Source organism: Erigeron canadensis, chromosome 5, assembly GCF_010389155.1.
Source record: "Erigeron canadensis isolate Cc75 chromosome 5, C_canadensis_v1, whole genome shotgun sequence".
Classification (NCBI taxonomy): domain Eukaryota; kingdom Viridiplantae; phylum Streptophyta; class Magnoliopsida; order Asterales; family Asteraceae; genus Erigeron; species Erigeron canadensis.
Window position 1 is genome coordinate 1,760,935 of NC_057765.1, and position 25,290 is coordinate 1,786,224.

At 33.0% G+C, this 25,290-nt stretch overlaps 3 protein-coding genes and 1 long non-coding RNA gene across 4 annotated transcripts; 1 reads left to right on the forward strand and 3 right to left on the reverse strand.

Moving 5' to 3' along the window:
- The first annotated feature begins 771 nt into the window (after window positions 1-771).
- On the forward strand, window positions 772-11,880 carry LOC122599155 (casein kinase 1-like protein HD16). The gene is made up of 18 exons (XM_043771610.1): window positions 772-968; window positions 2,562-2,947; window positions 3,615-3,740; window positions 3,858-3,931; window positions 4,387-4,456; window positions 4,542-4,597; window positions 4,674-4,745; window positions 5,135-5,229; window positions 5,319-5,385; window positions 5,960-6,089; window positions 6,974-7,192; window positions 7,591-7,718; window positions 8,425-8,599; window positions 9,565-9,655; window positions 9,782-9,939; window positions 10,470-10,658; window positions 10,920-10,998; window positions 11,397-11,880. Exons 2-17 carry the CDS (start codon window positions 2,618-2,620, stop codon window positions 10,977-10,979), a joined length of 2,040 nt encoding a protein of 679 aa, XP_043627545.1. The 5' UTR covers window positions 772-968; window positions 2,562-2,617; the 3' UTR covers window positions 10,980-10,998; window positions 11,397-11,880.
- Window positions 11,881-16,296: 4,416 nt separating this feature from the next.
- Window positions 16,297-17,022, reverse strand: LOC122600302 (multiprotein-bridging factor 1c). The gene has a single exon (XM_043773007.1). It carries the CDS (start codon window positions 16,919-16,921, stop codon window positions 16,484-16,486), a length of 438 nt encoding a protein of 145 aa, XP_043628942.1. The 5' UTR covers window positions 16,922-17,022; the 3' UTR covers window positions 16,297-16,483.
- A 1,506-nt stretch (window positions 17,023-18,528) lies between these two features.
- LOC122602360 lies at window positions 18,529-20,712 on the reverse strand. The gene is made up of 4 exons (XR_006324227.1): window positions 20,170-20,712; window positions 19,296-19,546; window positions 19,095-19,186; window positions 18,529-18,608 (listed from the first exon to the last, which is right to left on the reverse strand). It is a non-coding gene; the product is annotated as an uncharacterized LOC122602360 (long non-coding RNA).
- A 1,493-nt stretch (window positions 20,713-22,205) lies between these two features.
- LOC122598896 (putative pentatricopeptide repeat-containing protein At1g12700, mitochondrial) lies at window positions 22,206-23,937 on the reverse strand. Its single transcript, XM_043771377.1, has one exon. It carries the CDS (start codon window positions 23,935-23,937, stop codon window positions 22,312-22,314), a length of 1,626 nt encoding a protein of 541 aa, XP_043627312.1. The 3' UTR covers window positions 22,206-22,311.
- Window positions 23,938-25,290: the final 1,353 nt, after the last annotated feature.

Genomic DNA, 25,290 nt, shown 5'->3' on the forward strand with positions numbered 1-25,290 from the left:
TTTCTAATTATTTTAATACAAACCAATATATTCATGTAATACTCACCTTTATCTTAATTTAAGAGGAGAACAAAAACATACACCTAAAAGTACTTGGTGGCTTAGAGTTATCTCTATCATCGTAAGAGAATTGCCAGCAAGTACTCTTCTAACCATAACTCATTTAATATACAAGATTAACCCTTCCATAACTTTATACTTAAACAAACCAACCTAAACATGACACGTTTATTAAGCTTCATGATCATGTCGATGTGGTTTATAGATCTAACTATTTTGATTCCAATTCAAACTTTATTTATTTCTGAACCGATTCATGTAATGTGCTTGTTAGATTAATGAGATTTTAAACAAGTCGAGAAAGAAAAAAAATTATCATTTCCGTCTACAATTATCCCAAAATATCAAACAATATTTTCCATTTCAGTTGGTTCGAATCAAGTTAAACAATCACTCAAAATCTATATACCAAATTGAAACCCAAATGTGTTACATAAACTTATATACCAAAATACATGCTAGGGATGAAATATTGGGAGCCCATTTTGTGCACAATGTTTCAAATCCCGAATGAGCCCAGACAAAACCAAACTTACAAAAAGTGCTAGAATGTAGATAGATTATAGATATAGATAGATACAGATAGTTGTAATAGAACGTTACTATTATTACTAGGTAGTATATATATATAATCTCACACATACACATATACACCCACCACCGTCATCGTTTGTTTTTCTCATCTTTACTCATCCATCCATTCATTCATATTCATTCATTTCATTTCACACACATATATATACCTATAGATAGATATAGAAATAAATATATATATACAAACCAACCCAACTCCCATATTTTCCATTGATCAAAATTCCATTTTTTTTTATTTAAAGTTCGAGTCTTTTCAGATTTCTTTATAATTTTATTATATACCCACATCATATTTTCAATTATTTTATCCAAAGGTATAATCTTTTTTTGATTTTACTCTGTTTATGTGCATTGATGGTTTATGCTTTTGATCATCTTTTTGTTATTATATATCTGTGTTTCTTGGGCGATCCTTATTGTTTTATATCTATGTATTCTTTTTTTGTAATATTATATAATAAAGCAGTCTTTTTTTTTTTTTTTTGATGATGATGAAGTTAACTGTAAGTTGTTTCTTTGATTAATATGAGAAATTGAAATAGAGATGTGTTCAGATTGATGATCAGTTATTGTTTTTATGATTTTTTTTTGATCAATAAAATATATATAAAGGCATGAGTTTTTGTTATTTGATTTACTTTATATTTTATATGTGAAACAATTGTGATTAGCATATAGATTTTTAGGATTTGTGTTGCCTATAGAAAGTTTACTTTAAGAGTTTATGTGTAACTGTTGTAGTTAGCATATCCGTTTATTTGATTCGTTGTCATTATTCATTTGTTGTTCAAGAGCTCGAGACTCTAGTTTTTAGCATTAGATTGTCAGGTTTATGGAAGGCAAAAAGTCAAAATTTTTTGACGATATATTGTGTGATATATGTTTTTAAGGGGTATGGTTATAGAGCATGACGTGTGCAAAATGTTGTAAGATCAAAGGATTTGGTAAATGTTTCGAGTGTGATATTGTTACGGATGTTGGTTACATGTAATGGTTGTAGTTAGCATATCCTTGTCTTTGATTCACTATCATTATTCATTTATGTTCATGAGCTTGAGACACTTTGTTTCGTAGGGTTTTATGGAAGAAAAAAAGAATTAAGTTGTAGACGATACTTGTATGATATGTTCTTATATGGATGCACAAAACTATGAAGGTTAACGGATTTGATATGAGCATTGCATTGGATCGTATCATTGCTTCTAAACATTAGAAGCAACATAATGCTATTTATTTTAAATGCGATAAAAGGTCAACATTTAGCAGCGGATCAAGAATAGTTAGAAGAAGCATAAATTAGATAAATGAATGGTATTTAATGCAAAGTTAGTTCTTAGTACATAGAACACACTGTATTTGGATGTGCATTTTTAAAATGAGTATGAAAGGTTAGAACGAGATAAATAGATGGTCAGCAGCTTTTATTTAGGGAATACTTGGTAAAGTCACATATATTTCAATCGAAATAATCAGCTTTAATGCACTTCCAAAATATGAAAAAGTTTTTGTACGGAGTCATTTAATTTAAGATTTTTATATCGTGCTACAAGTTTCGATGAACTGTAGAATGAAGGTGAATGATGTAAACTTGATAAACCCTATTCATTATAACTATTGGAATTGGGAATGTGTGATTCTTTTACAGGCATTAGCAAAAGGACATTTTCTCTGAGCAACGCCAAATAGACTTTAAAGCTCGTAGTTGTGTTGTGCTATAATCTGTCATAAAGATGTTTAGATGTGCATTCCTTGTTAAAGAGTATAGCGTAAAAGATATACAAATTGAATTCAAAGAAGGAAAAAGAAATAAGTATGTGTTGTGTTAACCCACACGCATACACCTACGTTTATACATACCTTGATTCAATTACTTAAAAAGTTGCTTGATGTGAATGTCCGCTATGTAGATATGTTGTTTGAAGCTTTCTGAGGTCCGGGCATATTTGTTTGTGCATGGAAGAAGATGCCGGATTTGAGACGTGGAGTTCGTCAAGCTAAAAAAGTCATAAACGTTGATAATGATGATGTTGTTGTAGCTCCTACTCCTCGTCGTGGGACTCGCAGAGGCAAAGCTCAAGCCCCAAAAGCACCGGTTCCAATGCCGAGAGCAGCAGGCAGAGGTCGAGGAGGTAGAGCAATAGATCAAGATAAGAAGGCTGAGATATTTGGTGGACGTGGGCCCCAATTGAATTTGGATGTGGCACTTCGTGATCAATTGGTTGTGGGTAAAGCTGCAGAAGTTTTGGCTGCCCATGCCGAGGAGGAAGGAAGCACGAGCCCCGTTCCCGAAAGAGTATTATCTCTATTTCTATTTTTATTTGATTCTTAATTGATCTCGTTGGAACACATTAGGTCTTTTTTTAATGCTTTCAGTGGAAAAGATCTCTTTCATAAAAATGTTTACATATCTGCTTGCTCTTCATAAATGTATTTTGTGGAGTACTTTGAATTAGACACTTGATATGTTAAACAAAGCTGGGAAAAACAAATAAAATACTCCAAATATTAGAAGGATAGAAAGCATTTATTAGAGGTGCCATAACCGGCGGGTATTTAACTTCTCTAAATGGCTTTAGCTCTAAACTTGTAATATCATATGTATCGGTTTGGGTTGACCTTTTAACAGAAATTTGTTCATCCTTCAATGACTGATTAAAGTGATAGGTGTTATTTTGCAAACCAGTATTTACTAATCAATAATTTGTTCTTGTAAATCAATTTAAGAGCTGTAAGCATTCAAATAACAGTTTGGGTGACATTCATCTTGCTCAATTGTGACACGTTTAAATTTTTAACAAATTATTTAATTCTCCATTTGAAATAAACTAAATTGATCCGTTTTCAAGTGAACTGGATGAAAACTTGTAGTTGCTACATCTAGTATCTTTTCATCAAGCCAGGGTATCTACTATTTGTTTATTTGTCTTTATTAACCGTTATGGTTTTGCATACTCTATCAGGTGCAGGTTGGGAATTCCCCTGCGTACAAGTTAGAGAGAAAGTTAGGTAAAGGAGGCTTTGGTCAAGTGTATGTAGGTAGAAGGGTCACAGGTGGTTCAGGGAACTCAGGGGTTGATGCTCTTGAGGTACATACTAGCTTTTTTCATACATGAATTGCAAAATACGCATTCATTTTTTTAGTTTTCATTTTAGTTATGTTTTTTAACTGAACTAAATTTATTGAGTGTTGGACATCGGTATAGGTTGCTTTGAAGTTGGAGCATCGGAATGGAAAGGGATGTAATTATGGTCCTCCTTATGAGTGGCAAGTTTATAGGTAAGTATTTACTTCTGTTAGAGGGTGGCAGTTTACGTGTAATTGATCAGTCTGTGCTGTGTGATTGTGTTCTACTTTAAATTGGTCAACTTTAGAACTTTAGTTGAAAGACTATAGGTCCTATGGTCTGCGTGACGCTTACTATCAATCAACACAACTTTCTATAGCTTTATTCGAAGAATCTGATCATTATTATTAATAATTTTGTTTTTTGATCATAATAAAACGTCAATTATTTCTAGAGTTTTTCTAAAAAAAATTGGACAGTGTGTGCGTCCACCTGAACTGTTTTGGCTGGTAGTATAAATGATCTGTTTCAGACCGAACCTGTCTTGAGATGTCATCCATCCTGCCCAATCCGTCAATTCTTTAACTTCTAGTTTTTGTTTTACACTTCTTAAATCAAGTTAATTACTAATTTAGTTTTCTTGTGATGTATTTTTGTTCTTGTGAAGTACTCTCAATGGTTGTTATGGACTTCCAATGGTCCATTACAAAGGACGCCAAGGAGATTATTATATTCTTGTGAGTTCTCCACCTTTTTTCTTGTCTCTTCTTTTTTTTTTCCACGCTGTCTAAAACATCTAAAACATTCGTATATGTGCTTTAGGTTATGGACAAGTTAGGCCCGAGTTTGTGGGATGTTTGGAACTCTAGCAACCAGAGGTAGAAAGGTTACCGTTTTGTATACAAATTTTATAGATGAAGTGTGTGTAAAATTATATTTTCTCGCTTTTGGCAGCCTCTCTGAAGAAATGGTTGCTTGCATAGCCGTGGAGTCTCTATCGATACTAGAGCAACTTCACTTAAAAGGGTACATCCAAGCCATATTTACTTAAATAAGCTGATCTGTATTATGTTGTTTTTTTTAGTGGAGTAAACAAGTAAAATAATAGGAAGTAGTTCAAACAGAAGTATGCCAAATGCTTGTAATGGTCATATGGGCCTAAAGTCGCTCAAACTTATATTGAATGCAAGAACCTACTAAAGGCGTGTTCAACAAAATATTAAATCATTACTGAAAACGGTAGGTTTTGTAGTCGCATCAGACACAACCATTATTACCTGAAGTTCACAAAGAATGGTTCATGTCAATGAGACCTTCCCAGGCTTGAACGCAATCTGCCCATCCTACTCATTGTCATCCGAGGTAAATTTGTTTCATAAGTATAGAGTATCTGACGGCTTGTTATTCTTTCTCAGTTTTGTGCATGGAGATGTGAAGCCGGAAAATTTTTTACTTGGTCAACCCGGGACATCCAACGAGAAAAAGTTGTATTTGGTTGATCTTGGTTTAGGTATATATATCTATTACTCTATTAAGATTTTTGCTTTTTGGATGAAAATAAGGCTTTTAAGGGGTACAATACACTCACTTTCATTTCAGCTTCAAAATGGAGGGATACGTCCTCAGGTGATCATGTTGAGTATGACCAAAAGCCTGATGTTTTCAGGTAATTTCCATTTGTCTTCGATAAAATTTCCAGTAGCTACTAACTATTTTTGGCATTTATATTATTATCAATTTTCTTGTAATTGCATTGACGAATATCATTAATGACTTCAATTGATGAATCAATTTAATTTTTTTGCTAAATGTCCAGCATTTAGAAGGATCAACTACTAAATACGAAAACCTTGCAATTATCAGTAAGACAAGTAGTTTCGGTGCCATTGGCAAAGATTTTCTTTTTCAATATGACCCGTAACTCACTTGATGGCTATATGCTTCTTATATTAGTTCTAATATTTAAGAAAATGCAACTGTTCAAATATAAATACTTGTGCTTTTGGTAAGTAACTATTAAAATGAGCCAAGACTTCTTATATGGTATATATATATATATAGTATTTATATTTGCTTACATTCTTTTATGGTTATTTTGCTAAAAGAAATGTTGCAATACTTGTGCTTTTGGTATTAAAAATGAGTCAAGACTTCTTATATGGTATATATATAGTATTTATATTTGCTTACATTCTTTTATGGTTATTTTGCTAAAAGAAATGTTGCAATTACTTCAATAGGGGGACAGTTCGCTACGCAAGTGTACATGCCCATTTAGGGAGGACTGGAAGCAGAAGAGATGACCTTGAATCATTGGCTTATACATTAATCTTTCTCCTTAAAGGAAAACTTCCATGGCAAGGTTTTATTGTGAGTTTCATTCTGTCCTGTCGTCTACTTATACATGTTTTCATGTTGAAAACGGCCCACTCAATTAGTTTGAAACAATGTTTAAAACCAGGATTTTTAGTTAAACTGGTCAAGCCACTGGTCCTGGTTCAATCGATCTAATTTTATATTCATTTTACCTTTTCCAAATAAACCTATACAAGTGGTGCAAGTGTGGATCAAAATGAAATGTAAGCTATAAAACAAGGCTATATATAAACAACCACCTAATTACACGTCAAACAGTAACAATCAACTAAAAAACAATAACAATTACTAAGAGTTTAATGTGTATACAAATTACATGTATACAAATTACACAAACTACATAATGAAATACACAAACTACTATAAACTTCAAAACAATATTTTGAAGAATTACACAAACTACATAATCAAATACAAATATCATTTACATGAGTAAATATATAATTACACTAAAGGTTGGTATAAAAATAAGGCTTTTTTATTCTTTTTAAAAGAAGGGGGAAAACCGGTTTGAAATAGTTCTGGGTCAAACCGGTTCAACTGGAAACCAGGAGTGGTCTTTGAAAACGGGCCAAACCCAAAAACTGGGCGTTATTGAACCGGTCATTCAACCGGTTCCAGGTTAACTTAAATCAACCGTCCGGGTTGACCGGGCTTTTAAAACATTGGTTTGGAATAAGTGTTTGTTGTTACCAAGTTGTAGAGGTGTCCGGGTTTTTGCATTTTGAAATTGTTTATCAACTTAGCAGATGTGCACCTGTACAGTATTACATAATTACTTTTATATTGCATATCCCAATACCTAATAAATTATATTTCGAAAATCATGGAATACATTATTTTTGGGTATTATTTTGTGACAATTTTTTTTGTGGCAGGGTGAAAACAAAGGGTTTCTTGTTTGTAAAAAGAAGATGGCAACTTCTCCTGATCTTCTTTGTTATTTTTGTCCTCCACCCTTCAAACAATTTCTTGAAGTAGTGACCAACATGAAATTTGATGAAGAACCTAATTACTCGAAGCTTATTGCATTGTTTGAAAACTGCCTTGTTTCTAGTGCATCTTTGCGCCCACTTAAAATAGATGGCGCCTTAAAGGTATGTCTTGCATCATTGGATCGTATTTTAGTACCGGAGGCTATTCCAACGTAATTTAGTACAGTTGGCAGTTTCGACCTAGTTATCTCTTAACTGGTCAAATGGCTTTGCCATGTTAAAGGTTTTATAATGTACAAAAACTCTTAATGTTTTTTATTTAAAATTTTAGTTCTTGTAATGATATTCGACACCCCAATTATCCGTTAAAAAAAGAACTTTGGATAAAAAGCGTTTTAGGTCAACTCAATATGAACCATACTGAATTTTTACCTATTTACATAAACCTGCTTTGACTCGGTACATGCCCCGCTCATTATTCCACTGCTAATCTTCTGTAATCGATCATTTTAATCTTAGCAGGATTTTGAGGTAATGTCAGTTGTTTTTGTGTTCCATAGGTGGGACAAAAGAGGGGAAGGTTGGTTACTGATTTAGAAGACGCTCAGCCTAGAAAGAAAATCAGGCTAGGCACTCCGGCTAATCAGTGGATTTCCGTTTATTCTTCAAGACCACCAATGAAGCAAAGGTATAATGACCTCACATTTTTTTTCTAAATACTTTGTAGGTTAAGTTTTTCTATTATATTTACTATCAAAATATCAATAATGAAATACAGGGTTGATTGTATACAATAGCAACGGAATATAGGCCAATCTCCATCTGAAGTTGTAATTCAAAATAGTACCTAAGAGTTTATTGAACTATAATGATATCTGCATTATCTTATCACAATATAATGGTCAAGTTAGCTATGTTGGTACCCTGCTTTAGCATAGTCTGATTAACATTAAATTATGTTGTTATGTCTTGCCAAAGGGTATATTGCCTTAAACGAGGCTTGACCTTAAGTATCCCTATTGTGTGCGTTCCGTAAGGGTAACAGATGCTTTATCTTAGTATATGCTCAAAGGATGTCTATGGCTCAATCCCTGCCAGCTTCTATTCCTTGGGTAGCCTTTGCCTTTCACAAAAAATCATAAATTACCGAACTTTATGTGGCTAACAAACTGTATTTTATGGTATGTAATTTTTGGCTATGGTATATTTAGTAGTACTGTGAGATAGTATTTACAATCATTATTAGGGATAATCTTAGTTAACTACTACTTGTTTGATGTAGTCTTATTCAGATAAAAATATTAGAACATTTCAAATACTTATTTTTTTTGTTAACTTGAATTTTTCCTATAAATTTATCCTTGTTTTACTCAGTTTTAAGTTTTAAATTCTAGGTACTACTACAATGTGATGGATGCACGACTTCATCAGCATGTGGAAAAAGGGAAAACCGATGGTCTCTTTGTTAGTTGTGTAGCCTCTGCCCAGAATCTATGGGCGGTGGTCATGGATGCTGGAACAGGGTTCACTTCACAAGTTTACGAGATTTCCCCTGTATTTCTACGCAAGGTAATCCTTATGTCACATGTCTTCCGTCATGTGCTCATGGTGAGGGAACTTGCAACTCGGACTCCCTTTGGCGGAGGGCCGAGGTAAGAGTTATTGGCTACTTGGGGAGTAACCAGTGCAAGATATTTATATATATTATATTAGTTAATAGTATTTTTGAAATTTATATGTAATACAAACTTAGTAATAGACTAGAAACTTTAATCTTATACATGATTGTTTACAAGCATAAACATAATACTTCAAATTTCAAACATATAATACTTAGAAAAGGTACTGTTTTCTGTGATGACGATGAATCTTTGGAAGTGAGGTTGTAATAGGCTGGAAAGTAGAAAGGAAAAGAAAAGGTACGGTTTCGTGTAATGGGAGAGCGCCCCACCCCCAAAAGGGTTTTATTGGAATTTGTTTTTTCAAAAAAGTTCGGTCCGAGCTGACCCGATTTGCCGGATTCCTCAGACCTTGCCTGTAGACCTAATTTTTTCCGATCGAGTGAGGAAAGTGCTCTCGGCTGGGCACCGAGTCATCACTTCTCCTCGAGGAATCGACTGAGTTTTGCAACCCTACATGTGCTTTTCAAGATACAATATGCCAGAAATGGGTTGGTTGGGTTGGATAATGGGTCCAAAAGGGGAGTTTTGGAGTGGCCGGGTTGACATAAAATACATTTTCTCCACGATATTCTCTCTCTCTCTTTTTTTTTTAATGAATAACCGGTCATATATGATTACAAAGATGACATTTTTATACTTAATAATATCCCCTTTTTTCTTCTAATAAAATGTTATGATGTCTTATGTTTCATCAAAACACACTTTTGGCCCACCTCTTTGACCTTTATAGTTTTTTTTTTTTTTTAATATTCTGTCTATTTGACATGTTAGAAAAGCGTAACCCAATTTGGTTGAAATGTTTTACCTTTATGATACACAGTTGTATTCATTTCCTTTCTACATCTATCTTAGGAGTGGATAATGGAACAGTGGGAGAAGAACTATTATATTACATCACTGGCGGGAGCATCAAATGGAAGTGCCTTGGTTGTAATGTCCAAGGGTAAGCTCTGCTTATTTTGTAATATGTTTAGAATTAAAGTTTAGCTAGGAGTTTATTAATTTGAAGTTAGAAAATCACCCTGGTATCTGGATGAGTTGATGGTTTCTTGTATTTGCTTCTCTATAGGGACAACATATACGCAACAGTCATACAAAGTAAGTGACATATTTCCATTCAAGTGGATCAACAAGAAATGGAAGGAAGGCTTTCTGGTCACCTCAATGACCACTGCAGGTAATAGGTGGGGCATCGTGATGTCTCGTGATGCAAGTTATACTAATCAGGTATTTTTCAACTTTTATATGTAGTTTATATAAATGTATGACTGCTAATGTTTGAGCTACTACCCTTTAAATGTAAAGTAAGCGAGTTTGTGGACCTCAAATTGAATCTTGTCAAGGGGCATCTGTTTTTAATGTGACTAGAATTGTACCGTGCAATTGCGGGGATGGTTTTAAGTAAACCAAATTTAAATTTCAAATAAGAAATTCTAAGTGTGTTCAAAATGCATTAGGCCTTATAATTTCTTAAAGCAATATTGTTTTAGTTTATTATTGCTTATATACCTGGCTATAAGTCTTGGATAAAAAGGGCATTAGTCAGACTTGGCTCGTATTGACTGGTTTGAAATGTTAACTGCTGTTATGCTAAACTTCAAAGTTGATTAAGTCATAATAATAACTTTAGAACATTGAAATGTCTCTTGATTTTCTGGAACTACGGAAGTGGCCAACTGGGTAATCTTAACATGAAAAGTCCCCAAATATATAGTACGTTGTGAATGGAGTTTGTGTACCTGACATGTATTTTATAGGTGGTGGAACTTGATTTTCTGTATCCTAGCGAAGGGATTCATAGAAGATGGGAAAACGGCTACCGGATCACAGCGGCTGCAGCAACCGAAGATCAAGCTGCTTTCATACTGAGTACATCGAAGAGGAGATTACAAGATGTCACTCAAGAAACTCTCCGGACTTCTGCTTTTCCTGGCACCCATGTAAAGGTAATATTTCCCGTTATACGTAATTAGGATCTTTATTAACTAGTAACAGGCTGATGCATAAGAATAACGAAAGTTTAGCATTTTGCTTGACAACACCGACGCTGTGTTACATCATTATTTTTCATACCCTGCCGCAACTAAATGTGCATCAATTTGTGCTTCACATTTCTGCTAACTTGCTAAGTTAGTTATCAGATGTTGGTTTTGCTAAAAGTATCTTGATTGCCTGATTGACTATATTATGGATTTGTAAATTAACAGGAAAAATGGTCAAAGAATTTGTACATAGCAACCATATGTTATGGCAGAACTGTATCTTGAAATTCACAAGTATTTATCGGTACGTATGCATACCTTGTCACCTTTAGTTAAGACTTTGTATATGTGTTACAATCCTGATTTTTTATAATTGGATCAGTATTTAATGTTTGGATAAATTGATCGTGATTTTGTGATTAAAAGAAATCGCATATCATACCAGCTGTATTAAAAACGTTTCAAGCAAGTTAAAACTCTGATTAATTTCTTGCCTTATTTTTAAGACTTTTCACTCATACTTCCGTTGCAAATAGTTCTAGTAATCGATATAGTTTCAGAATGACGTACAAGCTCCTACTCAAAGTATATTGTGTATGGATTAGAATTTGCAGTATATGGTGTCTGAAAAACGTTAATTTGTGTATACGAATGTGATTCTTGCTCTTTCACCTTACATCTTTGTCTTTTTTTTGCTTGCAGGGCGATCGTTGGCTATCATACAAACTACCATATTCCCTTATGAAAGGGTATATCATATACTCTGGAGCATACTATACAAAACCTGCTCAGTTTGAAGTCATATACTCATCCTGTCTGCTGTCGCCCTGCTCAAAAATGGCCATCAGAAATGTTGAAAATTGTAAATCAACAATTCTTATCGCAAAAAAGGAGATACATAATTTATACAACGTCCTTTTTGAAGAACAGAAATGAGCGTCTTTTTTTTTTCTTCTTTTGTGTGGCACCCCTACCTCAATCGAGTTTGGTGGCGTGTCTTGATGGTATATTGTCTGTAAACTTATTGTCTAAGCTGCTGGTAAATTGTGTGATGTTGTTACATGACTTAAAAAAAGTCGGTTTTTTATTTTATCATATTTTTGAAACTTTAAGGTGTGTAACTGTTTGTATGACAAAATGAAAATTATAAAAAAGTTGGAAGAGATTATTATTACTATTGATGAAATGGTTTTCACATTTCAAAAAGTTATATGCGTTTTTCCTGATGGTTTGTCAACTTTTTTTAATTTTGAAAGTATGACTTAAAGCAAATCAAGATAAAACAATCTTTGCTGATTGTACAAGCCTGATATTATTGACTTCAATCTTTGGTATATTCACCATTTTGACCATTACACCTATGACCTGCCTAGCTAATGCTACACTTGCGAATATTTCCAATTAATGTTATCGTTTTTTTTTTTCATTCTCTTACCTCATGGTAATATATCAGTTTGTATTTTGTTCATGAGCATTTGTTTTGAAGTGTACCATTTTTCTTTTAAGAAATTTAGTAAATATGCATAGATTAACAGTAGATGATATTAGAATTCTCAAAAAAACCAAATACCTCAATCAACACTTAAGTAAGTGTACAAGACAGACAGACTTGACTCCATTACACAAACCGTATGAGTTTTCAAAGTTGGCATAGAAAGTTGAAACATAAGATCAAAAAGTTTATAACGAGATTATCTTTCTAAGCACGTTCAAGTTTCTCATCTTTATCCCGAAAACACACATAAACGCGTGCATAGCACGGGTCTACTTCTAGTGAAATTATGACGAATACGACTATGCACAAAGTAATTTGATCAAGGCGATAAATGGATGAATTAGCATGATCTCTTATCTCGATCTTTCTCTATTCGATATAGTCAATGACAATTTGACATTTTATCATCATTTTGATGATTAGTTCATTTGAGTTGTTTTTTTTTTCTTTTATTCATTGAGTTTCATTCGATTATATATCCATTGAAAGATAATATAGGCTACTAATTTACTAATAGATGTTTATATGTTATGTCGCTTTGATGATATTCAAACAAAATTATATATCCACCATACTTTTAGCTAACAATTGCACTTTTCGAATATAATATATGCAAATATGATATACATATAACATATTTTATGTGTTTGTTTATATACCTAACTTATTCTCATATTAATGAAATCCACACAAAGTTGAGACTTTTATGACAACATAGAACTACCAAATAAATGAAGACAAAGATTGCCACCTTAACTTAAGCTTTATATTGCTCTTTAAATTAAAATAAATAGACTTTTAAATCATGATGTACGCTTTACATCAAATATAATTAACTAGTAGATGAAGTATGAGATTTTGTAATAACATGTATAGCATAATGTGAGGTAACTTGATATCTCATAATAAGTTGTAAAGTTCAGTTTTATGATAGACAAAGTGTAATTAAATTTGTGTAGATGTGTGTAAGATAACTTGTAATGATGCTTTCTTTATTGCTCTATAAATAATAACACAATTCGAAAACTGAAAGAGTTTAACAGAAAGAAAGAAATAAAATATGTTTTTTTTTAATATAAATAAAATATGTTAAGATTTGATTTTATAGTTAATTCTTATTTGTCTTCCAATTAGGGTATTACCAATCTCAAGAGAAAAATTAATCTATGCAATTAATGAATATTTCAGATATTGTATACACCATATACAGTTAATCACATGGCCTTATTATATTAATTAACAAACTAATCTTGCCCGACTTTCTTGACCTTAATCTTGTTATCTTCTTCATATAACCATTATACACATACAAGTGTGTATTTGTATATTATATATACAAATTCCTGAACCCTGTGTAGCTCCTTTTCTTCCTGAAAAGTTAAAAAAAAAAAAAAAACACTCTAATCTCACAAAAATAAAAAACCTTAGTCAAGACCTCAAGAAATTAAGTGCACCAACTTCAAGTTTTAACCATGGATGTTAAGATGTGGCGTAGCGCAACGGTCAAACCTGACCGTGTTCATCAACGGCTTGGCTCCACAACTCATGAGCCAAGCGCAGTGTCTAGAAAGTCAGTATGGAAAGTTATATTAAAAAAGTTTAGAAGAGAGAAAAATAAATTTCTAAAGAGATTGCCAACAAAGCGTGTTCAAGTTTCTTATGATGAGCACGACTACGACCAAAATTTTGATCAAGGGTCGGAATGGAGAAATGAGGTCGATATCTTGCCTAGATCGTTCTCAGTTCAATACTCGAATCGGCATTCTCCCATCTTTTAGATGGTTAGTTAATAATCATCTATAGTTCATTTACAGTAGCCTTTTAGCTTAATTAGTTTTTTTTTTGGAACGGCTTCTAGCTTAATTAGTCGTGATAGGTATGCTAGTAAATCTAAGCCTAAAACAACTTATCGGGTTTGGTTTGTATAATGTCATATTACTACTTCTGGCTTGAACTTTGACTAGTTGAAAATCAATATCAAAATATCATTGTAATATTTCATTTATTTTTGTGTGATAGTGATTTTTCTAATAGTGAAGTCCAGTTTGGATTGATACATTTAGATATATCCTTGGCTATGGATAATTGATTGTTGATACTTGATAGTTATGAGGTCGTTTTCACCTTTTTAAGGTCTGTTTTCATTACTTATATATAATGGATATCTTAATAATATTTTTGTCGTGTATTTGTGGAAATAACTATAGTTTTGCGTTAGTATTGTCTGTTTCTTTTGAATCGATTAAGAGACCAATTTCTACAGAAAGACTTCATTTCAATTGATAAGTTGAACAATGACAGTGTATATTGAAGTAATTTTTTTTTCTTATGTAATTTGGCACGACTTTTGATTAATGATATAATTTTTTAACTTTCGAATGAAAATAGTTATTATGAAATATTGATTATAGACTACCCGCGCAATGTGTCAGTTTGATTCCGATGACGTATAGTGATGGTGGTGATGACGGCGTTAAATGGTTTAGATATTTATATAAAGATGTAATGTATTTTAATATGATAGATTGGTGGTAATTTATTTTATGGTGTGTCCCATTTTTTTAAATTTCAATATGAATCTGTAGTTTTTATATATACTACTAGTACTAATACCCGTACGATGTACGGATTTTGTATATATATACTACTAGTACTAATACCCGTACGATGTACGGATTTTGTATATGTTGTATGATTAGGTAGTGTTTATATATATATCTATGAGTAATTCTATTGTGGACATGAAAAGGATTAAAGATATATATTAATTAACAAAAATGATGTCTCATATCATTATAATAACAACCATACACACAAATGGAAAATTGTTACACGATATGATATGTAAACAATATATAATTGGGGATGGTTATATAAGATTGTTAGGTATTTAAATTTCAATGTAAAACACTCACATATTAACTTTTTATTCCACTTTTTAAAAAAAATAATTTTTTATTCCATAAAATTCATTGGGACCAAACATTTATTCATTAAATAAAAAATATTAAAAAATTGTATTTGAGGGGTTCAACACAAGTCTAGGTGCTTATATATAGTCTACTCATATATAATATAGCATAGTTTTAAATATATATAATCGGTTAAAGAAAAGTAATAGATAACAAAAAGAAATTGTAGTATTATAAACTAAGAAGAAACATGAGTTTTAGTTAAAAGTTATAGCATCTGATGATAAGAATAACGAATCTAATAGACCATTAGAATATTAAAGTTCATACGTGAAAACTGAGTTAACAAATCTAAGATTAGAAAAAAATTAAAGGATGTAGGCAGTTAAGAGTTTGATACGAACTCAAATCAAAAATTTTGATTTAAATTAAAATATAATATATTTGGTAACTTATAGATATCTCGTACGAGTCCTAATACCCGAACTAATATTTAAAATTTAATATAGGATAGTGTTTTTTTTAAATTAACACATGTCAACAAAGTAATGTGTCATATGTCACATCAAAAATACCCCAATCCTGTTTTAGTATATTGGTAGATATAAATATAAATTAAATAAAAATATATTAAATAACTACTTTTAAAAAATAATGTTTATAAATTAAAAAGAACATGTCGTTTAAATACTGGTAGATAGATTTTGTAGTGCCTATTCAGCTATTCTTAATTTACTCTTAGCCCAAAACACCAACCCAAAATATTACAATAGAGATATTTTTACCTATTCCAGGGCCTTAAACATTTGCCTAGCCCATATATAATATAACGCCAGCCATGAGCCCATAAGACTCAAAAAATCAAATGGAGCTTGTCTACAGCCGATATCACGGTGTTTTCAATTGTATGATCTTCGTTCTCTCGCAATTTTTCGAGAAAAAGTAAAACAAATAGTTAATTGACGGTAACAAATATTCTTAGCTTAAGCCTAATGGAAAATTGACTGTTTGTTAAACGTAATATGAAAACTTTCACAATTAAAATGGTAACAAGCTGTCCCTTTTTGTTTTAACAATCGTAAAACAAAATGCAATGACATCATTATAGCGTAAAACAATCGTAAGAAAGATAGTAAAAAATTGAACACGGAATCAATATCGCCCAAACATCCAAAATCACAATAAAAGATCCCAATTTTAAGCAAACTATCCATTAATTAAACCATACAAATAATTATGAAACCACCATCATCATATAGCAATCACTAAAAAGTTCCCAAATTCACAACATCATATCATTATTCCTATCTTAAAATCATTACATACCAAACTTTTTTTTTTTTAAAGATCACCGTACGACTTTAAAAAACGACCATCATTAATTACTTATGAATCTTTCCTCTAAGTTTAACACCAAGAACTTTTTCCATCTTAGCCAAAACACTCTGATTCGGAACCGCTTTTCCATTCTCGTATTCTTGAACAACCTGCGGCCTTTCATTAATCTGTTTCGCCAATTCCGCCTGACTCATTTTCCTCTCGATTCTCGCCTTCTGAATCATTTGTCTCACCTCTGTTGCTACCCTCTCCAATGCAGCCGGCTCCGCGGCCTCGTCTAGCTTCCTAGCGTAGACCGCGGTCGCCGGTTGTTTCTTGTTCGACCCGCCATCGAACTTTTTGACCGTTTGGACCTGTGCACCTGATCTTATTGCTTGGTTTATTGATTTTTGGTCACGCAGGACTTGTGATTTTGGTTTTGATTTTTGGAGCACTACTGGCTCCCAATCTTGTGTAAATGCACCTGTTGGTCTTGTTGGCATTTTTTTTTTTTTACGAAATAACAACAATATTTAGATTGAATAAACAAATGATATTTGTGTTGTGTACTTTTGTAAAAAAACTAGGTGATTGAAGTATTGGATGAATTTGGGGTGTTTATATAGAAGTGGAGGGTCTGGAAAGTTCTTGAATTAAATGGAATAGAGTGATTTTTTTGCAATTTTGTGGATGGAAATTAAATTGGGTCTAGAAGGTTCCTGAAAATATATATATATTTTTTATTATTTAATTTAATTTGATTCGTATTTCCCAAGGCATGAATGAAAGGGAAAGGAATGAACTTGTTGCCCACGGATTACACTTTCTATACAAACGGATTACTATATAAAATATATGTCAGCTTTCATTTTAGGTTTGTTTAATTGGCTAACACTAGTACTTAAGTTTTAGACACCAAATTATAACTTTTGTTTCAGATAGCACATCATAGTAATAGATGTTTTAAGAAGCATGAAACAGTTGAATGTAGAATTTGACCAACTACTTCTTCATTGAGTTTTGCTGTTAGCTAGACAAAATGATGCATTGTTTGTTTTTAGGTACAAAATATGTAGTTTGCCATGACATATGTCTGTAGTTGGGCATGACATGGACTTTGTTGCAAAAAAATCAACTATGATTGCAGCTTGTATACTGGTTCCAAAGTCTTCACCTTGTAACCTATCACAAATTTATATGATCGAATAATTTAAAACGAATCAAGTATCCAAGAGCATCCATAAAATATAAATCTTGACTAAGGCGAGAAATTTTCTTAAAGCTTAGCAGTAACATATAGGCAGATAACAGATTGATCTATGCTAAAGATACTTGATTTGACCCAAATTAATTTTTGATTGTTTATCCACCCTTCTTGGACCCGCCCATTATACCACCTCTGCAAAGAACTTAAGGTTAATGATGACAGGCTATATGGACTAAAAATCGAAATGCTTTCCATCTTTGGTTGTCCCATATTAATTTAAAAACTTGTTATTTAAAAAAAACTTGCAAGTGTTGTATCATTGACAAAGGTACTTTAGTTGATAGTACTTATAGAATATCACAAATCTATATAAGTACACTAAAAACTTGAATTTCTTGGTATAAGAAAACTCCCGTTTATTTAATAATAGCTACACTAAAAACTGAGTTAAAGACTAACGGAACTTAAAATGGAGCTTCAATCATCCAGGATTTGTTAAATGGTGCCCACCCTGCCTGACACATCTACTCCATGATTCCATAAGGGAAGCAATTTGTTAAATGCTTTTTGGAGAGTAAATTAATCTATAACAAAGATACCCATTTTGACCCAAATTCAATTCTGATTGTTTACCCAGCCCGCCTGACCCATCCATTATAGCAGCTCTACAAAAAACTTAAGCTTATGAGGCAGAGATGTTTGTGACACAGTCCATGATAATGTTGTCTTTTTTAGATTGAGAGGTTAGTCCACATCTAAAAACCGAAGATTAAACATCTATGAAGAACTTGATATTGTAAATAACTCAAAATATACGAATTCTTTTTCGCAAAGCTTTAACACGTAAAGTTGAAGCAAAGATCAAAAGTAAATATGGTAGCACTTGCCTAATTCAATCATAAGTAGCACTTGCCTAATTCAATCATGAAGTCTGCAAATCACTGGTCTTTGGCGCCTTGTGCTACTGCTTGTATTGCAAATACCTAACACATGTTTGCAGACAATATGAGATGCAAATTAGAGTGACGGAAATCTAAAAATACCATAGTTAAGGATGTGTTTGGTTTGATGTGCTCTAATGTTCTCTAAGAAATTTGAAAATACTATTTAAGGTTGTGTCTAGTTATGTATATTGCTCATGGTTTATTAACATTTTAAGACAGCACAACTTTAACACAAAAACAATGCAAGTAACATTTAACATAATCCAAAAGATGAGTATTGCAAAACTGTTATCGCTCTTGATATCCTCTTCATTCCTTTTCGGTACAAACTAACAGAATGACGATACGATTACCAGTATTTTGAGAAACAAGAACAGGAGCTAGATAGCAATGATGTTATAACATATCAATCCACCAGTGAATAGCAACTTACAAGATCAAAAAAGAAAAAAATTTACGGCTAACATTAATGCACTATCGAAAGTAACAAATAAACTATATCAATGCAAAACATAATAGTTATACCTGAATGTATATTGAAAAAACCTTTGCCAATTGCCAACTAACAGTAACAGCAACAGGGAAAGTTGAAATGCTGATACATTAAGTTAGGAAATCTAAATAGGATGGAAAGTAAGAATATCTATTAGTTACAAAATGGAAATAAGATGAAAGCCAAAAACATCAATCAATGCAAACAAACAAAATTGGGAATAATAATCATACCTATAACATGGGCCGAAACCAAGAGCTGGCCACTATTCCAGCTGAATGGAAGCTCGGGCCTACCAAGATCAAGATGCACCAATTCCAGGAAAAACCTCACAAAGGGGATTGAACCTCCATCTCATAGGTGAAACCTCCGCCTCAAGGGAAAAACCTACCCTTCCATCTTTGATCCCTCACAAGAAGAATGGGCACATCATCCTCTAACCACTCTCCTACATCACGATCGTTGGTCTTCGTCATCACCATCACTAGAGACCATCAAAAGCCATCAGCATAAATATGGTGAGAATTTTTTTTGGCTTAACTTATTCGATGTCATCACATAATGTGAGTAAGATTTTAGTTAATATTTGAAGAGAACTTTTTGCATCGAACTTGTAAAATTTAATATCAAACTAGGTACAAAATAACCAAAAAATTAGTGTTGCATTTTGAACTAAATTTGGTATCTTTTTGGATATGGTTTCTAACACCAAACAATAATTAAAATTTAATTTATGCAACATATTGTATAGCATCACGTCAACATTTGAGTGAGTGAAGATCAATTTTAATTTAAAAAAGTACCTTTTTTTTTTCTTCTAACAATATTCACATTTTTACAGCCTAAGAACGACCAGAACAGTAAAAAAGAACAAAGACATGTCAAATAGGAGGCTAAAATCTCAAACACACAGATATCATCTCAGCAACCTACAATTTCCTAACAGTTACAACGAATCCTGCAGAACATAAAATGTCATCAATCTGTCTCAACGAGTATCTAATAAGAGAAGACTTCTAATCCTATCACAGATTATAGATATGTGATACATTAGATAGACTTGTTAAAGGATCAATAACAAACAGGATACACTAGCAGCAGCTTTACCTCTGTGGCTCAGTGACCCATAGCATGAACCATTCTGCACCATCTTTCGCAATCTCAGGAATTGGTGTTCGCTTTGGTTCATGCCTTCCTGGGCCTCTCCTTGGTGTTCGTTTTGGCATGCCTTCTCGGGAAAACACTAGAAGCTGTTTTCTCTTCGTTCATATCTGAGTGGGGTAATTTCAGGATTTCAAATGCCTTCTTGACTTCTTCTACAGACTTGACTTCTTCATCATCTGCTTTCGTTTCATCTCTATATCATCCACCACATCCTTCTCAATTTCTAGGGTTCATTTGCCTAAAGTCTTTTCAGGGGAATTTCCATCTCTTTCCTCTCATTTGTCATTGTCTTTTTCGGCCTTTTTATCTTCATTCATTTCGACATCTATGACTCTATGAGTGATTTGCTTGAGCGAGCTCTTCATTCTCTGCATTACCCTTCTTTAATTTTAAAGACTTTTCGGCCCAATTCTTTCAGGACTCTGTCTCTGATAAAGGAGGAGTTCATTTGACCTTCTCACTGATTCTTGTTGACCACCACGTGGTTTCACCACTTCCCCAATCAAATTCTTAAAGTTTAGGCCCACCCAGGGTTTGCTTTTAAGAGGTACTGCTCTAGCTGCTTATGGTTCGTGCTCTTCCCCCTGTAGGGGCTGTGAACACAATGACATTCTTCTTCGGGGTCCATTCTTCCTTTCGCAGAAACTACATATCTATATCTATACTATCTTATATAGAATATGGTCCCTCAAAATTTCTCAAAAAAGAACTTAATCTACCCAAACTAATTAATATGTTAAGCATTATAACAAAAACTATATGATTAAGACGCTAATCTAATTTTTCTAAATAAAATGATTTACCAGGTATTACAGATTGTGAATATATTTTGGGCAGCTTTTAACACATGTTAAAAAATCATGTTGATTGTAACATTTATATTCATACGAAAATAAAGTTAAAAGATACATACCACAAATTAGTGAAGGACCTAATATAACTGAACCCACAAAGACAAAGTCCTGATTCAACTAGTAAGCCTACAATTCAAGTAGAATGACAACAAGGTCTTATGATTTAGCATAAAACATAAAACAAATGATATGTGAGCTAGTAGCTAATACTTATGTGTATACATGCAGTCCTGTGTTTATATGGGAAACAAAAACTTATATTAGAATACCTGATGACTGATTTGGCTCTTACCACGAACGAAGCAATTTAAGAAAGAACAGCGGCAAGAAATTGCCCGTTATAGGCTTAACTACACAACCCTTTCTGCACAAAGAGGCAACCAATCTACAAAAACAATGCTATAATTATAAGGTTTAAATATTTTGAGGTTGATTTATAACACAAGTACATGACTGGTATATGTCAAAGTCAGACTCTTTACAGTAGGCAACATTAATTTAGTGGCAAACATCCTCTTTCAAGAAAAATACATACAATTCGTAACAGCTACCATAAAGTAGATAAACATCATATAGCTACCATAAAGTAGCTCAAATCGACAATCACTTTCTCTCACTCAGACCTTTGCTTACGCAGAAAAATAGAGACAGTCCATTAACTCAAATTCACTCTGTTCTTTAAACGAAAAGCCTCAACAAGATATACTTTTTCTTTTATTTCAAGCGTGGTCTGCATCTCAAAACATTGACATATATTGTTTTAAGTGGGTTACATGCTGACATATATGTTCATGAAAGGGGAAACAGATGCTATACTAATGTTAACCTTAACTTCAAGACGAAAACAATGTGCAAATATTGAAGAAATATGGTAATTGAGTGTGGAGATCTGCTACAGCATAGTAGGGTTTAATCTACAAAAACAATGCTATAAAGGCAAAACTAAATTGGCTGATAAACAAACCATTGATTTCTAAGACAGGCATCAACCAAGATTAATTTTTAATCCATGAAAGCCACATTGTAAATATTTTTTTTTTACGACAATATAATTTTTTTTTTTTAAATTTAAGTAAATATGAAACCCGCACAAGCAGAATAACAAATAAAATCAATGGATTGTAAAATATATCACAAGAAGGAAAAACGGCATATAGAGAAACAGCTAGTATCCATTTAATTAGCAAAACATCATTCAACTACTCAAATCTACAATCACTGTTCTTTTTATCTAGGTAGCGAAACTGGGAGAATCCATCAATTCTTTCGGCACCAGCTTGCCAATCAATTTAGAGAGATTGGTATTTAGTGATCCATCAGCAATTGAGTCAATTAGCAACGATAAGGTTGAAACATCAAGTGAGTAACCTCTTCCATCCATTTCAGTTAAAAGCACTTTTACATCATCACAATGTTGGTTATTTAGATATCCTTGGAGAAGAAGACGGTAAGTAACATTGTCTGGCGGGCAACCATTTTCATCCATTTTCAGAAACAGCTGTTTTGCATCCCCACACAAACCTTCCCGACAGAAACAACCTATCATCACATTATATGTCCGTACATCAGGTTGCAAACCTTTAACCATCATGTCCTGGAAAAGATCCCTAGCAATATTGAACTTTTGGCATTTGCTTGCACCATCAATGAGGGTAGTGTACACCACAATATTTGAATTTAGCTTGCTATTACCCATTATATTGAACAAGGAGATTGCATCTTCTAGTAAATGGTTGTTGCAAAGACCCTCTAAAATAATGCCATAAGTCAGTTCATCTGGAACTAGGCCTTGTGCTCGCATCTCATCAAAAAGCATACGTGCAGCCCCGCAACGTCCAACCTTAAACAATCCTTGAATCATGGTGTTGTAAGTGACTACATTGGGTTTCAAATCGTTTCTCGTCATTTCAGTAAACATATCCAAGGCCTCATCTATCATCGACTTCTTGCAATACCCATTTAACATACTGTTGTAAGTAAAAACATGAGGGACGATACCTTTAGACACCATGGCATCAAAAACTGTCTTGGCTTTGGTCATTTCACCTCGCAAACAGTAGCCATCGATGAGTGAATTGTATGTTACTATGTCAGGAACCTTACCTTTCTTAACCATGATGCTGATGACATCCTCAGCGTCTTTTGCCTTACCTTCTTTGCACAATGCATCAACAAATATGTTATAGGTTTGGACATCTGGAGAGATGCTATAATCCTCCATTTCTTTTAGCATCTGATACACGTCATCCCACCGACTTAATTTAGATAGACCAGAAATCAAAGTGTTATATGTGATGACATCCGGTGTGATGTGTTTTTGAAAGATCATCTCTTTAAAAAGCTTAAAGGCGCCATCAATCATTTGATCCTTGCAAAGACTATCAATGATGGTGCTATATGAAACAACATCAGGTTTACAGCCTTTCTGATCCATTAGCCTAAGCAAAGAAAGGGCAGTGACATTGTTACTGAACTTGCAAAGGCCCTTGATCATTGTGTTATACGTAACAACATTGGGTTCACAAAGTTTGTGTTTGATGAGTTTCTTGAAAAAGGTCTCGGCCTCAAGAATCTTATCTTCTAAAACGAGTCCATCTAGGAGTGTATTAAAAGTGCACACATTTGGTACAATACCTCGTCTGAAGCAAAGGCCTAAAAGTGCGAAACCGTCATTAGTTCGACGCAAATGACAGCAACACTTGATGGAAATGCTGACAGTGTACTCATTAACAGGAAGGCCAATGGCACACATATGATTGAAGAGATGAATGGAATGAGAAAAGTGTTTCATTTTGGTGACGGAATTCAAGAGCTGATTGAAATATACAACAGAAGGAAGAGGTTTTCTGTGTGACATTTCATCGAACAGGTAGAGGGCATCTTCTAATTTGTTAACTTTTTGATATATAGACTTAGGAGGCCGAGGAAGAGAAAGGTCATCCTTGTGAATATAACGATTTGAAGAAGAAGAATGGGAACGGAAGTAAAAGGAGAAGGGGGAGAGTGAAAGCGTATTGCTTTTGAGAGGATGGCGAAGTAAAACAGAACACATGTTGAAAAAAAAAAAAAAAGAAAGGATTTACCTTACCTGAATTTGCTGTTGAGTAAAAAGAGTATTATTTACACATCATTCTTCTTCTAGGTGGATTTGCATAATGTATGTCTGTTCTTTATATTATTTTCTAGGAAAACTACACTTTTTTTACCACAAAGTTTTAGATAAAAAAAAAACATAAAAGTCCCTCTAAAATACTCCGTATTAATCAACTACCGTAAATATCTCCCCTTTATCAACTTTGGGTTTATTTTAATCCTAATTACCATGAATCCCATTTCTACTTCACTTTTTAATCTCTAGCATACTGATTGGTTCAAACCACAAACTAACACGTCGTTATAAAAAAAAACCCAAATATAATTGTGACTAATTGATAAAATCTTTGACCTTAAGGTATTCTATGAGGGTTTATGTCTCATTTTCTATATAGTTAATTACTGAAATGGTACCTCACGTTTGCGTTATATTACTGATTTCATACCTTTCTTTTCGAAATTACGTTGATCATACCCAACGTATGCAAATCTCCACTCGGACCATACTGGAGGCTAACGCCGTCAGCTGATCGTTAAAACCTCCCCACGTGACTTGCACGTGAGGGGTAAATATGTAATATTGTGTTTCCTAATTACTGAAATGGTACCTAACGTTTACACGATATTGCTGGTTTCATACCTATATGTTTCTTAATTACTTAAATGGTACCTAACTAGATTTTTATCCCGTGAAAAACGCGGGTATGTTTTTAAAAATCGATTTTAGTAAATTGATACAACATTATTTTTGAGAAAATTAATTAATTAGTTTAGAATTTTAATATATTAGATAAAAACTAATTAATAAGATTGTGAATAAACCAATAATTAGTAAATTATTTATCAAATGTGTATACATCGTCAACAGAACTATATTTTAAATCAACAATGGTAATCATATAAGCCACCTAAATATTTAATTATTTTTTTTAAACCGTTAATTTGTTAAAAAAGAATTTTAGGACATACAATTTTATATCTGTTTATATATTATGACAATGGTACTTTAAAACTGTTGTGAATATAACGATATGAAGAAGAAAACAAAGAAGAACGGGTGGAATAAAAGGAGGAGAGTACATGTTTGTAGCTATGAAAGAAGAATTTACCTTTGAAT

Coding starts and splice junctions, on each gene's coding strand:
- LOC122598896 (XM_043771377.1), bottom strand. CDS start 23,937: ATGTCACACAGAAAACCTCTTCCTTCTGTTGTATATTTCAATCAGCTC.
- LOC122599155 (XM_043771610.1), top strand. CDS start 2,618: ATGCCGGATTTGAGACGTGGAGTTCGTCAAGCTAAAAAAGTCATAAAC. Junction 3,741..3,857: donor CAGGGGTTGATGCTCTTGAG/GTACATACTAGC, acceptor ACATCGGTATAG/GTTGCTTTGAAGTTGGAGCA. Junction 5,386..5,959: donor CAAAAGCCTGATGTTTTCAG/GTAATTTCCATT, acceptor TTACTTCAATAG/GGGGACAGTTCGCTACGCAA.
- LOC122600302 (XM_043773007.1), bottom strand. CDS start 16,921: ATGCCAACAAGACCAACAGGTGCATTTACACAAGATTGGGAGCCAGTA.